The 19,084-nt window shown below is 38.1% G+C and overlaps 1 protein-coding gene across 3 annotated transcripts in view; it reads left to right on the top strand.

Moving 5' to 3' along the window:
* syt14a (synaptotagmin XIVa) overlaps nucleotides 1-19,084 on the top strand; it is a 37,334-nt gene that overhangs the window by 13,188 nt on the left and 5,062 nt on the right. Inside the window, exons 1-6 of one of the 3 annotated variants that reach the window (XM_062439938.1) lie at nucleotides 22-121; nucleotides 3,838-3,990; nucleotides 6,902-7,129; nucleotides 13,688-13,992; nucleotides 14,075-14,524; nucleotides 15,620-15,809. In XM_062439938.1, coding sequence (XP_062295922.1) covers nucleotides 3,891-3,990; nucleotides 6,902-7,129; nucleotides 13,688-13,992; nucleotides 14,075-14,524; nucleotides 15,620-15,809 — 1,273 coding nt within the window. In that variant the 5' untranslated portion in view covers nucleotides 22-121; nucleotides 3,838-3,890. Of the gene's footprint in view, nucleotides 1-21; nucleotides 122-3,837; nucleotides 3,991-6,901; nucleotides 7,130-13,687; nucleotides 13,993-14,074; nucleotides 14,525-15,619; nucleotides 15,810-19,084 lie in introns of those variants that run through there. The other 2 variants (XM_062439936.1, XM_062439937.1) reach the window with 2 other exon arrangements.

A 19,084-nucleotide genomic window follows, 5' to 3' on the forward strand; every position in this document is an offset into this window, starting at 1 on the left:
GTTATCTTCTGTGGGTGACTGCAGGTTTGAATAACAGGAAAGAAGAAACTTGGCCTCTGTGGGATGATGATAAAAACTGTCCTAACTTAGTTTTGTGCCTAAACTAAAGCAGTGGAAGATGGTAAGTGATGTAAGACATTCAACACTAGAAATATTAATATCTGGGGTTCAATTTGTCCAAAGTTTGTGTATAGTGAAGAAGGTATGAAGCCTGAAGACAGTCTGTTTACAAACTTGAAAAAAATATTGTAGTCTGAAGACAGGAAGTCCAAAGTAAAGAGTGAAACTGTCTGCAGACTTGATTGAATATTTGTTTCCCTGTTCGAGCCAGTTGGGGAATTATACAGAGCAGGATCCCGCTCCATCTGTGCTGTGAATAATTCAGTCAACAGTGAGAAGCTGGTGCAGTGTTAGCAGACAGGCTTTCCCATGGGACAACGCCTCCTGCTCCCACCTCACCATGTGATCAAACATTGTGGGCTTCCAGCAGTAATCCAGGCTCATTATAGCCCTGTAAAACTCAACGGACAGAGATTGTTAATTACTAAAAAAAACACATTTTCTATTACAGAAACATGTCTTTGTAAGCTACAAAGTCAAACACGAGCCCAGCAGGGTGTGTAACATCATTCGCTTGTTTTTTTAGCTATTGAAAAGTGAGACGGGCTGTTAATATGTAAAAGTTTTGATAGTTACAGGAGCATGTACTGTTAGTAAAAATATAACAAACCCATGACAAACAAATGCAAAAGTGCAGGCTGTGAAGCTTTTCATGGTGACACTAAGTCTAGTTAATTGTCACAGGTATTTATTGTCCTACTAAATAAGAGAAAGCCCATCCTCATCATTGATTGGAAAATAAGATGTCATCTAAGTGCACTTTTTTGCCAAATTAGCTCATTATCGTCCATCTGCACCGAGGCAGTCATTGGGTTTAATTGAACTAAATGGACTGTACATTTAGTGCAGTGATTTCTGCTTTCCACAGAGCCTAATTTATCTTTGAAAATGAGCTCAGCAATTATTAAAGGAGTGAACAATGTAGTCCATTTAACTGCTCTAAAAATCCCTTTTATCTTTCCCTTCTCTGACATTTTTTAATGTTTTATCACTTTTTATTCACTTGACCCTTTAATAGTCAGAATAATATTGTTAAAAGAATGTGTCTCAGACATTTGCAATTCTTACCATTGATTGCTGTTATTATTATTACATTTCTTTTATGCAGTTAAGTGCCTGGGGCTGTTTTTCTTTCTTTCTTTTCCACAGAGGGCATAGTTTGTCCTCTTTAAAATGACATGCGAAGAGCAGCAGTGGTCCTGTTTGTTCTCTTCAAAATTTGATTCATATTTTGAAATTATTAGCAGATATTGGAACAGTATTTCAAATCCTAAATGCTTTTCTCAATTTATCTTGGTGAGAACATATTCAAACATCCACTTTTAATTATGTCTCTGTAAGCTTGGAGTGGAATCAGCAGCAGTTACATCCACTTTTCTTCTGCATTGCGCAATCCGGATCCCTCTAACCATCATCCTGCACGTGGTAGTGAATACAGTCAGCACACACATGCCCAATTTATCTTTTTTCCATCACAAACTTTGTGTGAAAAGGTCCATATGCAATGTTTGGGATTGTGCAATGTTTATTCACTCATTTGCCATTTCACTCCATAATGCACCATACCGGACAACAACAAGCAATTTCCAGCCTCTCTGCAAAGGTTTCAGCAATGTGAATTTATTTCATTTTCTGTTCATTTGCAAAGACACAATCATCCTGCATAAGTGTGTCTGTCAGACTAATAAAAATGGTTTTAATAGGTGGTTCTTTACTGCTCTTGCACACAAAATGGTTTTTTGCCTCGTATCCTTTATTTGTGTCTGAATACCATTGCTCTCTGCCTTAATTATTGAGGATGCCTTATCTATTATACTATAAAAATGATTGTGAAATGTGTCCCCATTTGTTAAACAGTAAATTACAAATAACGTAAGACAGGATGCAGTATGAGTGCAGCAGCTCTTACATGACAGCTGTGGATGGTTCTAGTAGATCTTTTCTAACACTCATATACATTTTCTTTCTCTAACCTTAGCCAGCTCTGGATAAATAACATTGACTCTCTCACACTCTGCCAACACACTTTGAGTTATGTCACTGTGCGTCCCTGATTGCAGAAAATTATTTTGCAGGTGTAAAATGTCAAACTAATTTTCTGAACTCACAGTAGGAGATGACTGCAGGTCTCAGGTTTATGGTTGATTGTGTCTGAACTTTTGTAGAAATGACAAAAGTACAAATAAGGACAAAGACGTAAGGCTCAGTGCCAAAGGTCGGTCTGTTCTTTTCTTATCATCGCTGTAGAGAAAAGAAAACATAAGACAAGAAGTTTCCCCTGTGGCTACACCTGACAATGACGTATCTCCTCCCTGAAGGTGTTGGAAGATCACATGTGAGGTGGAAGGTCAAGATGCTGACTTTCATTTTTAAAACACTCGTCTTCACCAACAGGGTTCATTCTGGTTTTACCATTCCTCTCTGAATATCTCATGATGGTTTTTTTCCTATCCAAATTCAACCTACTGATGTGTGGCAGTCAGTGCTGCATTTAATGAGATCTGACTTCCCTCTGTATCTGGAGTCTTGAGTGACGCTGCACCTGAACCTGTTGCTATGGCAACAAAGAGGTTGCGTCCTTATAGGCTACAACCTGTCTCTCTTTTCTGTCTAGCCCTCCTACTCTGCCTCTGTCTTCTTGGGTAAAACTAATGCACCTCATTTTCCCCCTGGTCTCACACTACTGCCTTTTCAAAAGGTGCATTTGCATTTTCATCTCATTTATATAGGTTAAGACTATGATCACGTGGTATGGAGCATAAACAAAACATACAAAAATAACAAAATGATAGCACACTGCATGGCTGAAGTACAACACATTTTTCAAAAAGGCACCTAATTTACAAGTAACTTTCAACTTGTCTGATTGTAATTACAATTAAAAATGTCGCAGAATCCCTGGTTTCCATCCAGCTCTTTGTATCTTCGTACTTTGGGTTTTCATACAACAGATACTTTTCCAGTTTAAGCTGTTGTATTATTTATAATTCTACATAAATATCTCATGAGCTCACTTTGCCACTTCTGCATGAACTAAAAAGAACAGTTTCTAAGAAGACAGATAGATCCTACTGTCTTTTCATGATAGGAATAATAATGTTAAGCTTTATGTTTAGCCAAAACAGACACAAGTGCACCTGTGCTCTTTCTGCTAATTCATGTTAGCATACTTTGCTGACTTTTCCTCAAGTCAAATTGTAGGTATAGTAATTTATAAGACATTTTTGGAAACTATGCTTTTTTTCTTTCTGGTGGAGACTAAGCTAATCACTCTTACATCTGTAAGATGTAAGATATATTAAATATAGGGTAACAGACAGCAGTTGGTTTGCTAGCATAAAGAGAGGGAAACAACTAGCCTAGCTCTGTCCAAAAGTATATTTACAAAACTACAGATGTTCACCGTACAGATATGAAAGTGGTATTAATCTTCTTATGTAACTCTCATATAAAGATAGTGAATACATGTATTTCCTAAAATGTCAAACTATGCTCTCAGGTAGTAGAAGTGATAGACAGGTAGTGTTTTAATTTTTTTTTAATGAGAAATACCGTCACTAGCACCAACATTAGCACTACATAGATGTTACTGTCATCCAGACCACGGTCTCCTTTTTGCACTGAAATTATACCAATCATTTTCAACTATATATCTTTTTGATATTTACAGTGCCAAACAACAACACAGCAACTTTAACTTGACTTTCTGTGTTTCAGTCTCTCCAGAGGTGCTGGGGTTTCTGACGGCCATCGGACTCTTCATCATCCTCATGACCTTTCTGTTCTGGTACCTCAACAACAAGTTGGCACTAGAGAACGCAGGGAGCCTTCAGTGCCTTGATGACTTCAGGAAAAACCCAGAGCTGCGAGGTGAGCTGATCTGCATTTACATACGTATGCTTTTATGCATTTTTCTTTTTTGTTTTGTTTTTCATGACAAACCTATCCAACAGCCTATTCATCATTATTTTTACATGACACATACATTTTGGGTGTTATAATACCAGAGCATCCTTCCAGTTTTGAATGATTGTAGGTCACTAGCAATTTCTAAATAAAGAAGTGCAAGGAAATGAGCCTCAAGAAAACCAAAAAATATGTGTGATGGATCTAAAAACAGATTCATACAGTAAAGATATATTTTACAGGACTGTATCATGACCTTTTCAAGAGTTTCTCTGTTCCCCTCTGTCCCTCTAAAAATACTTGTACCTAGACTCTAAAAAAGCTAGACTCAGGTGTCTGTATCGTCCAACTACTTCTAAAAAAATGATTGACCTTTGTCACTGACTGCAGCATGAGGTCTGACCTCTGCATGGAGACATTTTCCACTGCCACTGGCCTTTCTCAACACACAAGGGGATTAGTGTTGCTGACAGATGTAAGGCTGTTTACTTGTCATCTGTCCGCAGGGCCTCAGAAGTTTAAAAGGTTGGTGGCCCCGGGGAGCCCGTGCAGGGAGTAGGCTCTACCCTGAGAAGCCACCTGGTAAACACTCAGTTAACAAAGGGAAGCTGTATCAAGTGGTGACGAGTGGCTGTTCTTTGGGCGTGTGTTCCTGCTAATCTCCTCCGCACAGTGATGTTTATTTTAGGTAGATATAATGTGCTAAATTATGCAATTAATGCATTGAGTGAACCAGAATATCTTCTACGGTCCTCTTTATACCTAAATTTGTATTTTCTTTGGAATGACAATATTTAAACATCTTAGATTCTCTCTGCTGTATTTTCTGAAACCAAACACTTTGCAAACACTGTTAGTTTGAAGAGATTTTTCAGTCTGCAGGGTAAATGTTACAGCACAGCTCTGGCTGGAATCATTTCAAAGCTCTGCTGCCCCTTGCTGGAAGAAACGCAAAGCTACAGCTGGTGTTTGAGGGGTTGAGTGATGAAAACCAAGGAGGTGGCAGTGACTGATGTACTTCATACAGTTTATAATATACAACATATACAAATACAACATATTCAAAATACATTTGAATATATAGATGGACTCCACATACTTTTAGATATGGCAAAAATATTGTTATCTTTAAGTATGTAATGGTTGTAGATCACCTACTTTTTTGATTTATTATTGTTTATTGGTTCTACTTCTCATTACACCCGCTGACTATAAAGTAGTGCAAATCAAGACCACTACCGTATAACTAGCCCCAAATTACTATAGTGATACTGATTGTAGTTTCATAAATGTCAGTTTTGTGTTGCACTGCACCCCACAGTTCATTACCAGTATACTGAAGTACCATCAATATATTCTTCAGATTTCCATAAATAGTTTTCTGTTGCATAACATGGCACTTTGTTGCATAATGTGTGATCATGGACACAGCACCATGGTAACATCATTTTTGCGAAACAACTCATTAATGCTCAATACTGTATGTGGCCACTGCGTAAAGTTCAGATGTTGCTTCGCCTCAGCTTAACTCTTAAAGTCAACTTTGGCATATTGATCCGTCTTCTTCTGCACTATGATGCTGAGCTATTTTCTCTGATTGTCAGACTTTTGAAATGCATCATTTAACATGCTATTGTGTCTTAAAAGATGGGCAGATTGGCTTGAATGCCTCCATAGATGCAGCATTCTATATCTGCTAGCGTTCCAAAACTGAACCATGTAAAGTCTGGACTATTTTTATTACATGAGGGATGATGAGTGGAATAAATGAAGATTACCATATATACAGACAACTATTGTAAATATATATATATATATATATATATATATATATATATATATATATATATATATATATATATCTGCCCTTGTAGAGGTACCTGTTTAAAATCTTACCTGTAAACAAAGAAAAGGACCCTCAGGGATAATCTGTCAACCTTGTCTTTGTCACATCCAGGATCCAGAATCACTTTGGTGCAAAAAATATCTTAGACTAGCTTATAAATGAAGCCTCCTCCGAGTGTTAAATTCACCTTTGAGAATAAATGATATCATTGCATTACAACACCCAAAACCATCAAATTAAATGAATCATTGCATCTTGTTATGTTTTGTTTGTGTTTACACTGGGATCTCAACACATTCAAAACACTAGAAGTATGATTTAGATCAATTGATGCAGAAGAAATGAAATAAAACACAGAAAAAGGCTTTGCCGGATGAGTGAGCAGATGTTCCTTTTTAATTGTAGTGCTCTTTAACTGCGGCACCTTAACAAACACAACTGGGCAATGAATGGATGTTGTATGTTTGAATATATATTTAGACAGCAAAACAAAAGGTATCTTTTTTTCTTCATCAAATTTCTATTATTGTACCACTACAACCTGAATTATTATTCACTTAATTACATGTATTAAGACATATGAGTACTCTGCTTGGAACAAAGTATGTCTGGTGGGATTTTTCCACAAAAAAGTTGAATTACAACTTTCAAATCTTTAAAATGCATTTCCTCCTCCTACCTCGTTAAAAATTCCTGAATCTATGAAAATGTAATACCTCAAAAGTTTAACTGCTGGACACAAGATGTCTTCATTTTAAAGTCTATTCTTTAAAGTGAAGGGTTTGCCCACTGAAGGCTTCAAGTTTCCATATTATGCTTGTGTAAGTCACATGCTGGGTTTATGCCTGGTGGTGATACAAAAAAAAAAAAATCTGAAGATTTCCTCGTGAAATTCAGCATATGTGCCAGTAGAGGCTGCCAGTCTACCTGTTTTCAGTCAATGACGACTGTAAGTCTCCTTGCTGGAAACAGAACTTTTCTGCATCTTCCCCCTCAGTAACCACCTCATCTTTTCCTACCCCAAAACAGAGAAGGTCTACTCTGATGCCGACCTGCAGGGCTCATCATCGGACAGCGAGGATGAAGTGATGGGTCAGTATCAAGAAGCAGTCAGCCGCTCCCAAGGCCTCCGGGGAGGAGCCAAGGCCGCCACTAATGTCAGACATGCAGGAGGTTTCAGCTGGGAGAGTCGGCAGAAGTACAGCCCCCTGACAGCTGATTATGACGGCTACAGCAGCGAAGCCTCTGCTGATGACGGTAGGTTTTGTATCTGAGAATCAGAAAAAATGTATATGCTTTCCTGCTAGAATTCATATATGTATTTTAAGGTTATTGTTCCTTACAATAATCTTGATTTTTGGTTGGTTGGTTTGGATTTTCTATCCATCACACAATATTTCATTCGTACAATGAGAGATTTCACTAGAGTAATTTGATTAATACGATATTCCCCATTATTAGTGCAGTAAGCTTGAGTCCCCTGCACCTCTATACTGACAAACGCAAGTACACCACACACACACACATACACACTGATACACACTATCAGTTAATCCAGAGAGGTGATCAAAGCGAAGCTCCCGTTCAGCACACTCTCTGTGGGAGGGTTGCGAAACAGTCAACTGTCTGCATAATCTGCCCAGCCGCAGCCTCACACTTCTTTTTTCTCTCTCTTAAAAAAAAAGAAAAAAGAAGATGCATCTTTCATTCACTGTGGTGGATGGAAGGCAGTTTTTATTTTTATTTCATCATAGAGTCACAGGAGAACGCCAGCACTGACCTATTTGGATAAATCTGTTTGCTCTCTTATTCATCTGTCACAACGCTCGACTGGATGTGTGTGCTGTTTATTTGATGCAACTGCACCTGGAGCATAAATCAATTTATTTCGGGTTTACATCTTATGATACAGGTCTACTGTAGTTATGTGCTATTTTTTACACCCTTATTCAGTCTCTGTGGTGTTAAAATGACACGGAAAATGTGAATGTATAATATTAATCTGTGCACTCAAATAAATAAGGTTTTTATCAGAAAGGGGAAAATGTAATAAAATCTGCATACATGTGTCACTATTAGTGTCCCTAATTAACACATTATTTCTCGTTTCTCGTGTTTAATTCATAAAAAAACTGAAGTGTAAAAACAAGTTGTGGTTTTATGAGTTCATATCTTCATAAATCAAGTCAACTTTTCGGATAAAGCCTGGCTAGCTGCTTCCCTCTGTTTCTTAACTTGTATGCTAAGCTAAGTCAGTCAACTGCCGGCTGTAGCTTCATGTTAACCAAACAGACATGAGAGTTATGTCAGTCCTCTCATCTAATTTCCTACAAGAAAAGGAAAAAAAGTCTATATGTTGAACCCTTAAATAAGCAAAAATAGCATTTTATCTATGTGGTTGTACTGTAATTAATTTGAGTGAAAGTCCCAAAACTAGAGCAAAATACAATAAGGAAAATGACTCTATAAAAATGATGACAAGACATGTAAAAACAATCAGAACTTTTATATTAGATCATATTTTTAAAAAGGAGATGTAGTGTTATCTTGCAGAACTGTATCAGATTCTACCATTGTGTTTGGACACATATGAAATACCTGTGTCAGACATCAGGCATTTTTTTAACAGTCTAATGTTTGTTGCCGTCCTAAATTGGTGAATCATTTCTGAAACAGCTTTGTGTTATATAAGAGAGGGGGTACCAAGGCTGAGTGTCTGGCACAATCTATTTAAAGCAATGTTTGAATGTGTAGCTGAGGGATAAATAGTGCATGACATGCCTCTGACTCCATTAGTAAAGATGCACCACACTGTACAACGGTGTTGTTATGCAAGTGCTGCAAAACCTGTATGTCTCTTTATAACCACTAGATGGTCTCTGTCATCATTCGTCTGAGGTTGGAATTTCAAGCTCATCATAGACAATGATACCAGAGGAGGAACAAGTGCAGCTCGGTGTTATTTTTATATTTTCAGGTCTTTTCTTCTGTTTTTACATCTCCTGAAGTGGTTGATGTCTATTATTTCAAGTGATTAACACACACAGAAATTTATTGCAAAGCTCAACTCGCTTTTGTAACACAAAAAAAAAAAGGAGACGTGCATCATCTTATCAGAAGTGAAACACAACAGCCTAATTTAATCTGTGTCTCACAGCCGCAGTGATTCTTCATTTTGAGACTGGGAGGATAAGAGCTAATCAACAATTCTTGGCCGACAGTCAAGTGACTCTGACAAGTGTGAGAACATGTAGTCAGTAACAGATAGATGAGCTGTTGTCCACCGAGAGAGACAATCAGTAGTTTCTCTCTGCATGTGGTCGACACATGATTTGGAATATGACGTTCAGTTCATCTCATATTGCAGTCTGTGATTTATGTGAGAAAACAATGTGTTCCTTTCAATTATAATGCTTTTAAATGTGCCACATGTAGCACTTTTACAACAATAAATCAGCATCAAATTAATAGTTAAATGAGACTATCTGCCAGTTAGGACCAGATCAACCATAGATGGATTCCCCCTTGAGAGTCTCAAAGACAAGAGTAAAGTAGCATAAATGTGTTAATCTGTTAATCGTTTTAAATGTTTGTGAGCTGTTGTGGGGTTCCTGGTTAGTATCCATACTTGCTATTGACTCTTTAAAGCTATTGGTGTAATGTCAGAGTCTTAATACACAAAATTCTACATATAGCACCTGATCTCAGAGTGTTTTCAGAGGTTTTCAGAGAGAAAGTGTGTAGAAATGAGCCTACACACAAATCTCCACTGACCTCCAAGTAGACATGACTAAAACTTTTCATTTACTGTATTTCAAAGAAACCACTCTCTCTGTATTAAAGACATTTTTGTTTTTTGGACAAAGCCGTAGCTGACTTGTTGTCTGTAGCAGTGAGATTATGCGGTGAGTGTTTCTTGTAAGAGAGAGGCAGGGATCTGAGTCATGTGTGCCTGGCAGCAACAATTTGAAATTAGCTTGGTTTATTTATATGACAACATTTTAGCTATGAAAGGTCCTGTGTTCATTTTAGTGTGATTCAAATACCCTTGAAGGTTTGAAGGATTTTATAGAAAATTCAAAGGTTTGAGGCTTTCTGTAAAAAAAAATTTTAAAAAAAGAGGGCTACAAGAAAAACATGACCATAAAGGGAATTGAAGACATTTTGCTGTTTCTTAAAACCCTTTTTTTTTGACTCATCAGATTATTGTTCATTTTATTTATAATCCACAACACTCAAATCTGGTCTATAGCCAGGAAAGTGGAGTGAGAACTGTGTCTGTCCATGGCTGCACCTTGTTTGAAAGTACTAGAGGTTTATTATTTTCCTCCTTGGGGTGACACTTTGATTGCTGCTCCCAACAAGCAATCGTAGATCAGCAATGACATACAAACCAGTCCTGATATAGAGGTCAGTGTTTTCCCTCCCAAACCGAGAAATATTCTATATTTGGACATAGGTAAATTCCATGGTATACTTGAAGGCCACTTATAACAACCCTGAGTGTGTTTCATTTAATTAATTTCAAACAAGCAGTTGTAAAAGTTCTGAGGTGCCTGTTATTTCCTCTCGACTCCCACTGCTGCTTGTGTTTGTCTGAGAGTATGAAGTAGCTTTATCCTCAGGACATATGTATTATACAAGAGGAGGATTGTACAGAGGCTGCAGCATCAGAGAGGGTGGATGTCCTGGTGGCTTCACACAGCCTCCCAAAATAGAAAGTAAGCATTAAGAATGTAATCTAAGGTTTGTCTGGACCAACTTTTTTCTAATCTCTGAGTCTATAGAAAGTGCTTACCATCATTATTGAGTTAAAATCTTGTGTTTTTGTATGAGAAATGGTAGGATAATTCACTATTGCTTAATTGCATAGTTAGATGAGATAATGAATACCGCTCTCATGTTTTGATAAATATGAAGCTATAGCAAGGAGACAGCTAGCTTAGCTTAGCATAAAGACTGGAAGCAGGGGGAAACAGCTAGCTTGGCTCTGTGCTATGATAAGTCCTGCATACAACTCTTTTTTAACCCAATTTTTACACATTTTTAATGGATTTTGAAAAAGCTTTAGAAGTAGTTGTCCATCTCACACGCACCTGACAGAACAGATGCCCTTCTATTTTAATCAGTCCAGCAGTCTACACACACATGACCCAAATCATATTTTTATGCTCTAAGACTGCTTCCAAATGAGTGGTGACCTACACTCAACACTGTGCCTGAACCATAGACTGTATATAAGGCCTGAACGCATCTGCCTACTGTGTGGAATAGATAGTGTAGATGCTGAGCTAAGCTTATGATAATAAATTGTTTTTTGCCATAGTATTGTGAGTGGTTATATCATATTATCATGTTTGTATTGTTGATGTAACTGTTATATGTTAATGAGTGAGATTTAAAGGTCCAGGTAGGTATTCAAAATTTGGATGGCTAGCTGTTTCCCTCTGCCTCCTGTCTTTATGCTAGGCTAGGCTAACAGGACCATGTCCTGACCATAGACTGTGGTCCTGACCCAACTGCTGCACAGACATGAGACTGATATAAACCTTCTCGTCTTACTCTATGCCTTTAAGAAATGAGGCTAGCTGATTAACAAGGGAGGCTCATAGTCGGGATCATTATCTAGTGTGTGTTTGTTATTTTCCTGCTGCTCAGAGGCATACACAAAGAGCTGTTCCTAGTAAAACACCTAATAAAATCTGCTTTCACAGGCAATAATCACAGCCATGTACAGGTCTATAATAACATCTATCATATCTATGCTCAGTTTCTCAGTAGTACTAGAATTATTATAAGCATTAATTTAAATTACTGTAACTAATTTGAATTTAACTCAAATCATTTCTTTCAATAAACAAATAATACTGGCTTTAAGCTGACAGTGGAAACTACATCGCTTGCCAGGCGAAAGGTCAGATGTGTTTTCCATCCCTCACAGTCATGAGTAGGACAATAACATGCAGCTTCTCTCCTAAGATATTTATACCTGAGTTCCACAGTCAATATTCACAAAGCACAAACTGTTTCCACACATACAGAAGTACAAGAAGGCAAAACAAGGCGGCTGCTAGTGCAGAGGGGATGAAACTCTGTTAAGGAAGGGTTAGACGAGAGGAGGAATGGTAACCATCCCAATTAGTGGGCTGGAGAAAAGAGCAGTGCTTTTACACAGCAGCTTCCATCAAATCAACCGCCCCCGGCGCAGCAGGAAAAAAGCTGCTCAAAATGGATTTGCTCCTTTCATCAAGCCCTCCATGACACTTAGTTACGACTCCTTTGCCTCCATCCTGCCACTGATATGTGCCACTTTGAGGCGGCGTCTCACTGACATTATTAAGAGTGAAAGTTTCAAGAACTTGGGAGAAAGCTGGAACAATAAGTTTGAGTGAATTACGTCATCATAGTGTTGGCTTTTTCCTTAAGTTAGGAGACAGCAAAAGAATAAGAATTTTTTCCCCAAGTTATTTTCGTCTTCATCTTTTGTTTTCTTTCTTTCTCTTTTTTTGCAAGAGACTGGGTTTAAGGCACTCCTCGCCAGTGTCCCTATGGGAGTATTAGCATCGGCTGCTCAATTTTTGTGAATCCAAATTGGACAAGGGAGGCAGATTTGAGAATGCAGCTGACAACACTATTCAAGGTTCTTTATAAGTGCCACAGCACAGCCTTATTCTTTGCCTTCCAGGCAACTGAATCATTTAGAAAGGTGAGAGGCATGAAATCTGTGGCAGATTAAGAAGTATTCAGTTCAGTCCTTTAATGGTGCATATCTGATGTTTTATTTAGCTTCTGCATTCAAAAGATTCCACTCGCTGAGAACATTATCATGAGGATGGGCATAGTAACTTCTGTTTGTCAGAGTGAAAACAAAATGTGTGATGAATTGCATATAATGGTGTATTAGTCAATGTTAAATAATTAAATGAACTATTCAAATTTGACCAGGAAATAAGAACCAGAAAAATCGTATGGAGTTAAGGTGCAGCTGCTGATGACACATTTACTCTCTGAGCCTTAGTAAATGAAATATAGAATAACTACATGAAGCTAGGCGGAACTATATATGCATTAATGACCATGTTATCCTTTGGTTATGAGTGCTTTACTCTCACTACAACATGGGTATACATTCTTTCTCCATTATCTGGTCTTCTTCAGTATAAAATCAATACTGATCTAAAGTGAATGAGTAATGCTTTTCCCTACACCCTCAAAGCAAACACAAGAGAGCTGCTTCTAACCATAATTCTGCATGAAAAAACAAAGCTCAAATACTTGTTTGCTTCTGCTGTTATAGTAGTTAAAACTTTCAGACAGCTCGTAGACATGCACAATCCATTTTTTTTATTTTTTCATTTTAACCTCTACAGTACGTCTCTTCATGAACAGCACTTTGAATTGTCCTGTATATGAAACATGTATGAATGCATAGCTTAATGTAGTTAGACCAGAACTTGCCAACTTCAGCACAGCTGTCCATCAATTACCACAGGAAGTGATGGCTGAAGGGGCTGCTGGCCAGACTGAAACATAAAATAATTATAATTTTTCCATTTAAATTATCTCTAAAAACAAGTTTTAATTGTTTATCTGTTCTGAATTGATGGATAAACTTGTTTATGGTATTCTACCTTAATATCCTGATCTAACTTTTACATGCTATAAGTGTAGAAGAGCTGCAGGACACTAGCAGACAGAATTGGCCATAGCAGATTAATGATTTCTTTTCTGTATGGTTTAAATTAAAATGTAAATATAATATGATTAATAATATATTTTGTTCCTTAACATCTCTTCTGTCTTCCTTCCAAACAGCCAACTGCATCCAGAGGATGAGACGAACGCCACCACTGGATGAACTTCAGCCACCGCCCTATCAAGATGAGAATGGCTCTCCTAGGATGTCCTGCACACTGTCAGACCTCGGCGATGCCAAATGTGATCTATCCTATACCAGCGGCAGTCCCCACCTTTCCTTTGGCAAATGCCCAAGTGAGGGCAGTGATGGCCACGAGACAGAGAGTTATCTCAACAAGGGCTACGAAGAAGATGTGCCCAGTGACAGCACCGCTGTCCTCAGCCCAGAGGTAAATACCAGAACTACCAGGGAAAGATACAAGGTACGACTGAAATTTGTATTGAGGTTATGTTATTTAGTGAGTAATGAGATATATATTAAGTGACTCATTGGTCTATCTTTAGAACATGTCAGCCCGTGGATCAGCAGCACAGCTACCTAAAGGTTATGAACCAGATCCAATTGCAAAATACGGCACTCTGGACGTGGTGTTTGACTATGACTCCGAGGAGCAACAGCTGGTGATGACCATCATGGCAGTAACGGACCTTCCACCCGTAAAACGCACTGGCAACATCTCATGGCAGGTCCACCTGGTACTGCTACCCACCAAAAAGCAGAGGGCGAAGACAGGAATCCAGAGAGGCCCCTGCCCCATCTTCACGGAGACCTTCCGGTTTAGCCATGTGGAATCAGAGATGATCAGCAACTATGCCATTCGATTCCGCCTTTACAGCATGCGACGGATGAAGAAGGAGAAGGTGCTCGGGGAAAAGGTGTTCTACCTCACCAAGCTCATCCTTCAGGGCAAAATGTCTGTGCCGGTCATATTAGACCCATGCTGTGTGCTCCCGGTAAGCAGGATCAAAGCAGGTGTTGGCTTTCAAGCTCTCTCTCAACACCTCACTAATTACTCCCCTCTGTTGATTGATCTTTTATGTGATTGGATAACATTTTCAGAATGAGGTTATATTTTGCAGCTTGAGAGAATATAAAAATCTTGTTTTGTTTGCTTTGTTGGTTTTATGTGCCTGAGAAATAGGTGGTGGTGCCTGCATTTTACATCAGGGAAGAAAACAACAATCAATTAAATTGCAGTAGTTTGTTTTCCTTTTGCAAGCATTTAAAACGTTACAGCAATATAGATAGATAGATAGATAGATAGATAGATAGATAGATAGATAGATAGATAGATAGATAGATAGATAGATAGAGTAGATAGATAGATAGATAGATAGATAGATAGATAGATAGATAGATAGATAGATAGATAGATAGATAGATAGATAGATAGATAGATACTTACTTTACTAATCCCGAAGGATTAAGCATTTCAAAGTTTACAAAGAGGAAAAGCAGCCTTAAAAAAGTAACTGGAATCAAACCACAAGGTCCATTAACCTATTTTTAAGGAATTTGTCATATATAAGTTTGCTTGCCTTTTATTGTTTCTCCAAACAATACTTTTGAATTGTGGGGAAATAGAGAACAAAGGCTATTCAAAAAAATAAGTACACATCACCAGGGAAGTAAATAATTATAAGGTGGTAATGTTGACTTATTCAATCATGCAGAGATCCAAACCTCCAACTAAACAAAGGCTCTTTCTTCTTTTTCTTTCTCCACGTCGGTTGACCAATTCATAAACCCTTCTCCCAATTGTGATTTTCAATCATAGCCTATGCAGCCATAATTAGACCAACAATAACTAAGTAGTGTTGAATTGGAATTAGTAATTAAAAATTAGTAAAAGTAGAATTAAAAGGCCTTTCTAGAATGGATAGAGTGTCGGCACTGACTTTCAGTTGTGTTAGGAACTAATAAACATAAATCTAGCACATACATTTCACATGATTAATCGTTGATATTGCACAAACAGAAATCGGAGATTAGAATATATTGACAATACATACCAATGTACAATTTTCATGGTGTTCTAACATTTCCAGGGTGGCGAATCCCAGGTCAGCCTCTCAGATATGACATGCAGTGAAAGCGCCTCATCATTCCAGTCAGTCAGTCAGACTTCCACACCAGAGATCCTCGTGGGCCTGGTGTACAATGCCACAACAGGACGTCTCTCTGTGGAGATCATCAAGGGCATCCATTTCAAAAACCTGGCAGCCAACAAGCCACCCAGTAAGTATTCTAAAACGTTTCATTGGGGTCATTGTCGAAAGACCAGTGAAAGGTGTAACAGAAATTGTGTGCCCTCTTTGAGATACTAGACAAGGAAAAAGACAAGTTGAGTCTTTGCGAAGAGTTTTGTCTTCAGGATTCCTTACACAAGATTATGTAATGATAATAATAATAATAATGCAGCTTTAATCTGCTTCTATAGTAAATGTTAGTCTGACATAAGACCAGTTCTATTGTTTTACAATGCAGTAATCACAGTTGTAACTAACCGAGTGACAGTATTGGACATTTATTTCTGACATTTTTCTTTGTTTTACGATTTGCAAATCATACAGACTACCAACTTGTTTTTTGTAATAGCATAGAGCTATTTAGTCAGTTTTATATGTTTATATCATTAAATTGTAAGTATGCTACTCATTCTTTTACCTTTATATTGAGTAGAAATTGCAAATGTTACTGTACTTGTAAAAACATGCTATCTGCATTGCTATACACAGCTTGTAGCTTATCTTAACAAGAGATAGTCCAGTCTATTTCAGCTCTGCTACCTGCTTTTCAGTTTTCCTCTGGTCTGATCCCTGGTTTCCCTAATTTACCCATCAGCCTCCCTAGTCAGTTTCCAGGGATCCAAGCAGCAAGTTCAAACAGAAACTGCCTCTTGTTGAACTTTGTGCAATGATGTTGGCCTCCTGACCCTGTTTCTCTTTCCTTGCATCTTCTGTTATTGTCTGCATCTGAAATTCTCTCACCTTACTACCTTTTTGACATCTTGGTCCATTGTTTTTCTTACTGCTCTCCAACCCTTGTTGTCAGATGGGCTGTTCTGTTGTCTAAAACACTTGATAGGTGGACAGGTTTATATTATCAGAGGTGAGTCTCTGTCCCTGCCACAAAGTGAGGTGCTATCACTGTTGGATCTTCATGGATGGAGTTTATTAAACACGATAAAGCTTTTTCCATTGGTTAGCTTTTGTAATTATACTGATTCATTTCAACATTAACATATTAATTTACCTATTTCCATGATGAATATAACATTTTCCATAGAAATAGAGTACTAGTCAAAAGTTGCCAATTCACTTGTATGAGAAAGCGGGTCAAAACTTTTGACTGGTACTGTAGATTTATTTTTTTTAAAGTAACCATTAAATGTACAAGCACATTGCTAAAGGCCGAGTGTCAGGCACTGTCTTTGCTAACCCTGATTTGTTTATTTCACTAAATAGCAATAGCTTGACATTTTGGGAAGTATGCTTATGTGCTAAATTCTATGAAGCCACCACTAACATCCGGTTAGCTTAGCATAGAGACTGAAAACAAGGACAGAGCATGTCTGGAGTCTCTCTTGACTAACTGCCAATCTCAATAACACTGAGTGACACTTTTAGTCTTTGGTTTTAAACAAACAAGATGTGTGTTGGTAGGTGAATTTTAGCCAAGCAAGCTGTAGTCCCATGTTTCCAGTCTTAACCTAAGCTAGCAGCAGTTTATTAGACAGGTACAAGAGTTTTATATCATTTAATCTAACTCTCAGCTAAAAAGTGAATAAGCATAATTCCCAAAATATAAAACTTTTGCATTCACTAAAATTTGGTGTAAAATTTTAACTATTTCAACAACAAAAAAGGGGTGATAGGAGCCATAGAATGACTATGTGTCTTCAATTTTCACTTTTACCACTCATCCATGAAGATAACTCTTTGTTGTAAACCTTGTTCTTGCATTTCTGAATATGTATCTCTTGCATGTAGCCCTGTTACCACCCTCCACCACCTTGTGTTGTGTGTCTCTCTCGTGTTCGTGCCCGTGATGCCTGAAAGTCTTTCATGTTTTGACTCAGAAGCAACACTTTTCATGCTAACCCAATCCCGTTTGCTTGGTGGCTGATGGCCAGCTAGAAGGAAATGTTGTGCGTCATTGACTGGCTGGCTTAAACAACACACTTTGGCATGCCTTGGGTGTAATTTTACATTTTTCAGCTCTGCTTACAGCACATGAAACAGAAACAGCACTTCTGTGTTAGAGTAGAGCATAAATATTCATGTGAAAGACACACTGTACTGCCCTCCCATTAATCGCTGTGTTCCTTGTATCCATGAATGTGTGTAACAAATGACACACTGCCAGATTTTTGATATTGTTTGCGCTTTCCTGAATAGCATATCAAAACTGTGTAGTCTTCAATTTACATGTAGCAAATAGTCACATCTGGTAACACTGAAAAAAATTGTTGTGCAAAATCCTTATGAGGGCCTTGATTGACTTTGTGCATCTTACAACGTGGAGAGAGCGTAGTGAAAGATGCAGAGCAATTTCAAAGCCCCTTTTCTACCATTTCAAAACAGTACCAAGCCTACAAGTCAAGTTAATCATCAGTCGCAGCCCCTCTCATTCAGCAACAATACCAAAGAGCCATGCATCACCGCTACTGACCACTTAAGACATCCACAGCTCTACAGAGCCCATTCAGCAGCAGTCAAAAAAGAAATCAAGGCTATTTTTTTCACTGTGCTTTTATGTCAAAGAGAGCAACTGAATGTGTGATTCACGGCGGTGAGCTAGGCGTTGGAAGGCAGCTGGCACTCGACAGCATGAAAGCCTCGGCAATTCATTCCTTCTACTCCCTCTTAAACAGGAACATAATACACAGCATTATTACGGAGTATGGTTGTAGACGAGGGGCGAAACATTCTCAAAGACCCATTGTGATTGCCAGTCTTGCCTCGTTTACTTTCAGCTGGATTTGTGGCTTCAGTTTATGTCATGGTTTCTGCATGGAAATGAAGAATGAATACGAAAACCGTGAATGCTGAATCCCTTGATAATGGCAGTGTTTTTCCATTTCTCATTTTCTCTTTGGGCTTAAATGAATAAGATTTATTGAGCATTATTTTTTTTTTTAGAATACACGCTGATTTAGGGAGAAATAGAAGGGAATCAGCTGGGAAATGTCACCCAGGCCGAGAGCGTTCTGCTCTACATTAGGCCTAAATTGTTGAATATTCCTCATATGAAACAGGTGTAAAGATGATGTTATCTGTTTGAATTTTAAGGATCATGAATTAGATTTTTTCATTCCTCATATGAAAGGTTAATCTGTGGTTTGACATCCTATGTTATACCCACTGGCATAGTTACAGTCTTTATGTGCACTGGTTTGGCTGCAGCAGGCATGCATCTACTCCAGAATATGTGCTGCACGTTTTGGACAGTGCACATTTTAGGACACTGCCCTGGGCTCTAAATGTCTGTGCACGTCTTGTCATGACACT

This window comes from Scomber scombrus, chromosome 19 (assembly GCF_963691925.1).
Source record: "Scomber scombrus chromosome 19, fScoSco1.1, whole genome shotgun sequence".
Taxonomy (NCBI): Eukaryota; Metazoa; Chordata; class Actinopteri; order Scombriformes; family Scombridae; genus Scomber; species Scomber scombrus.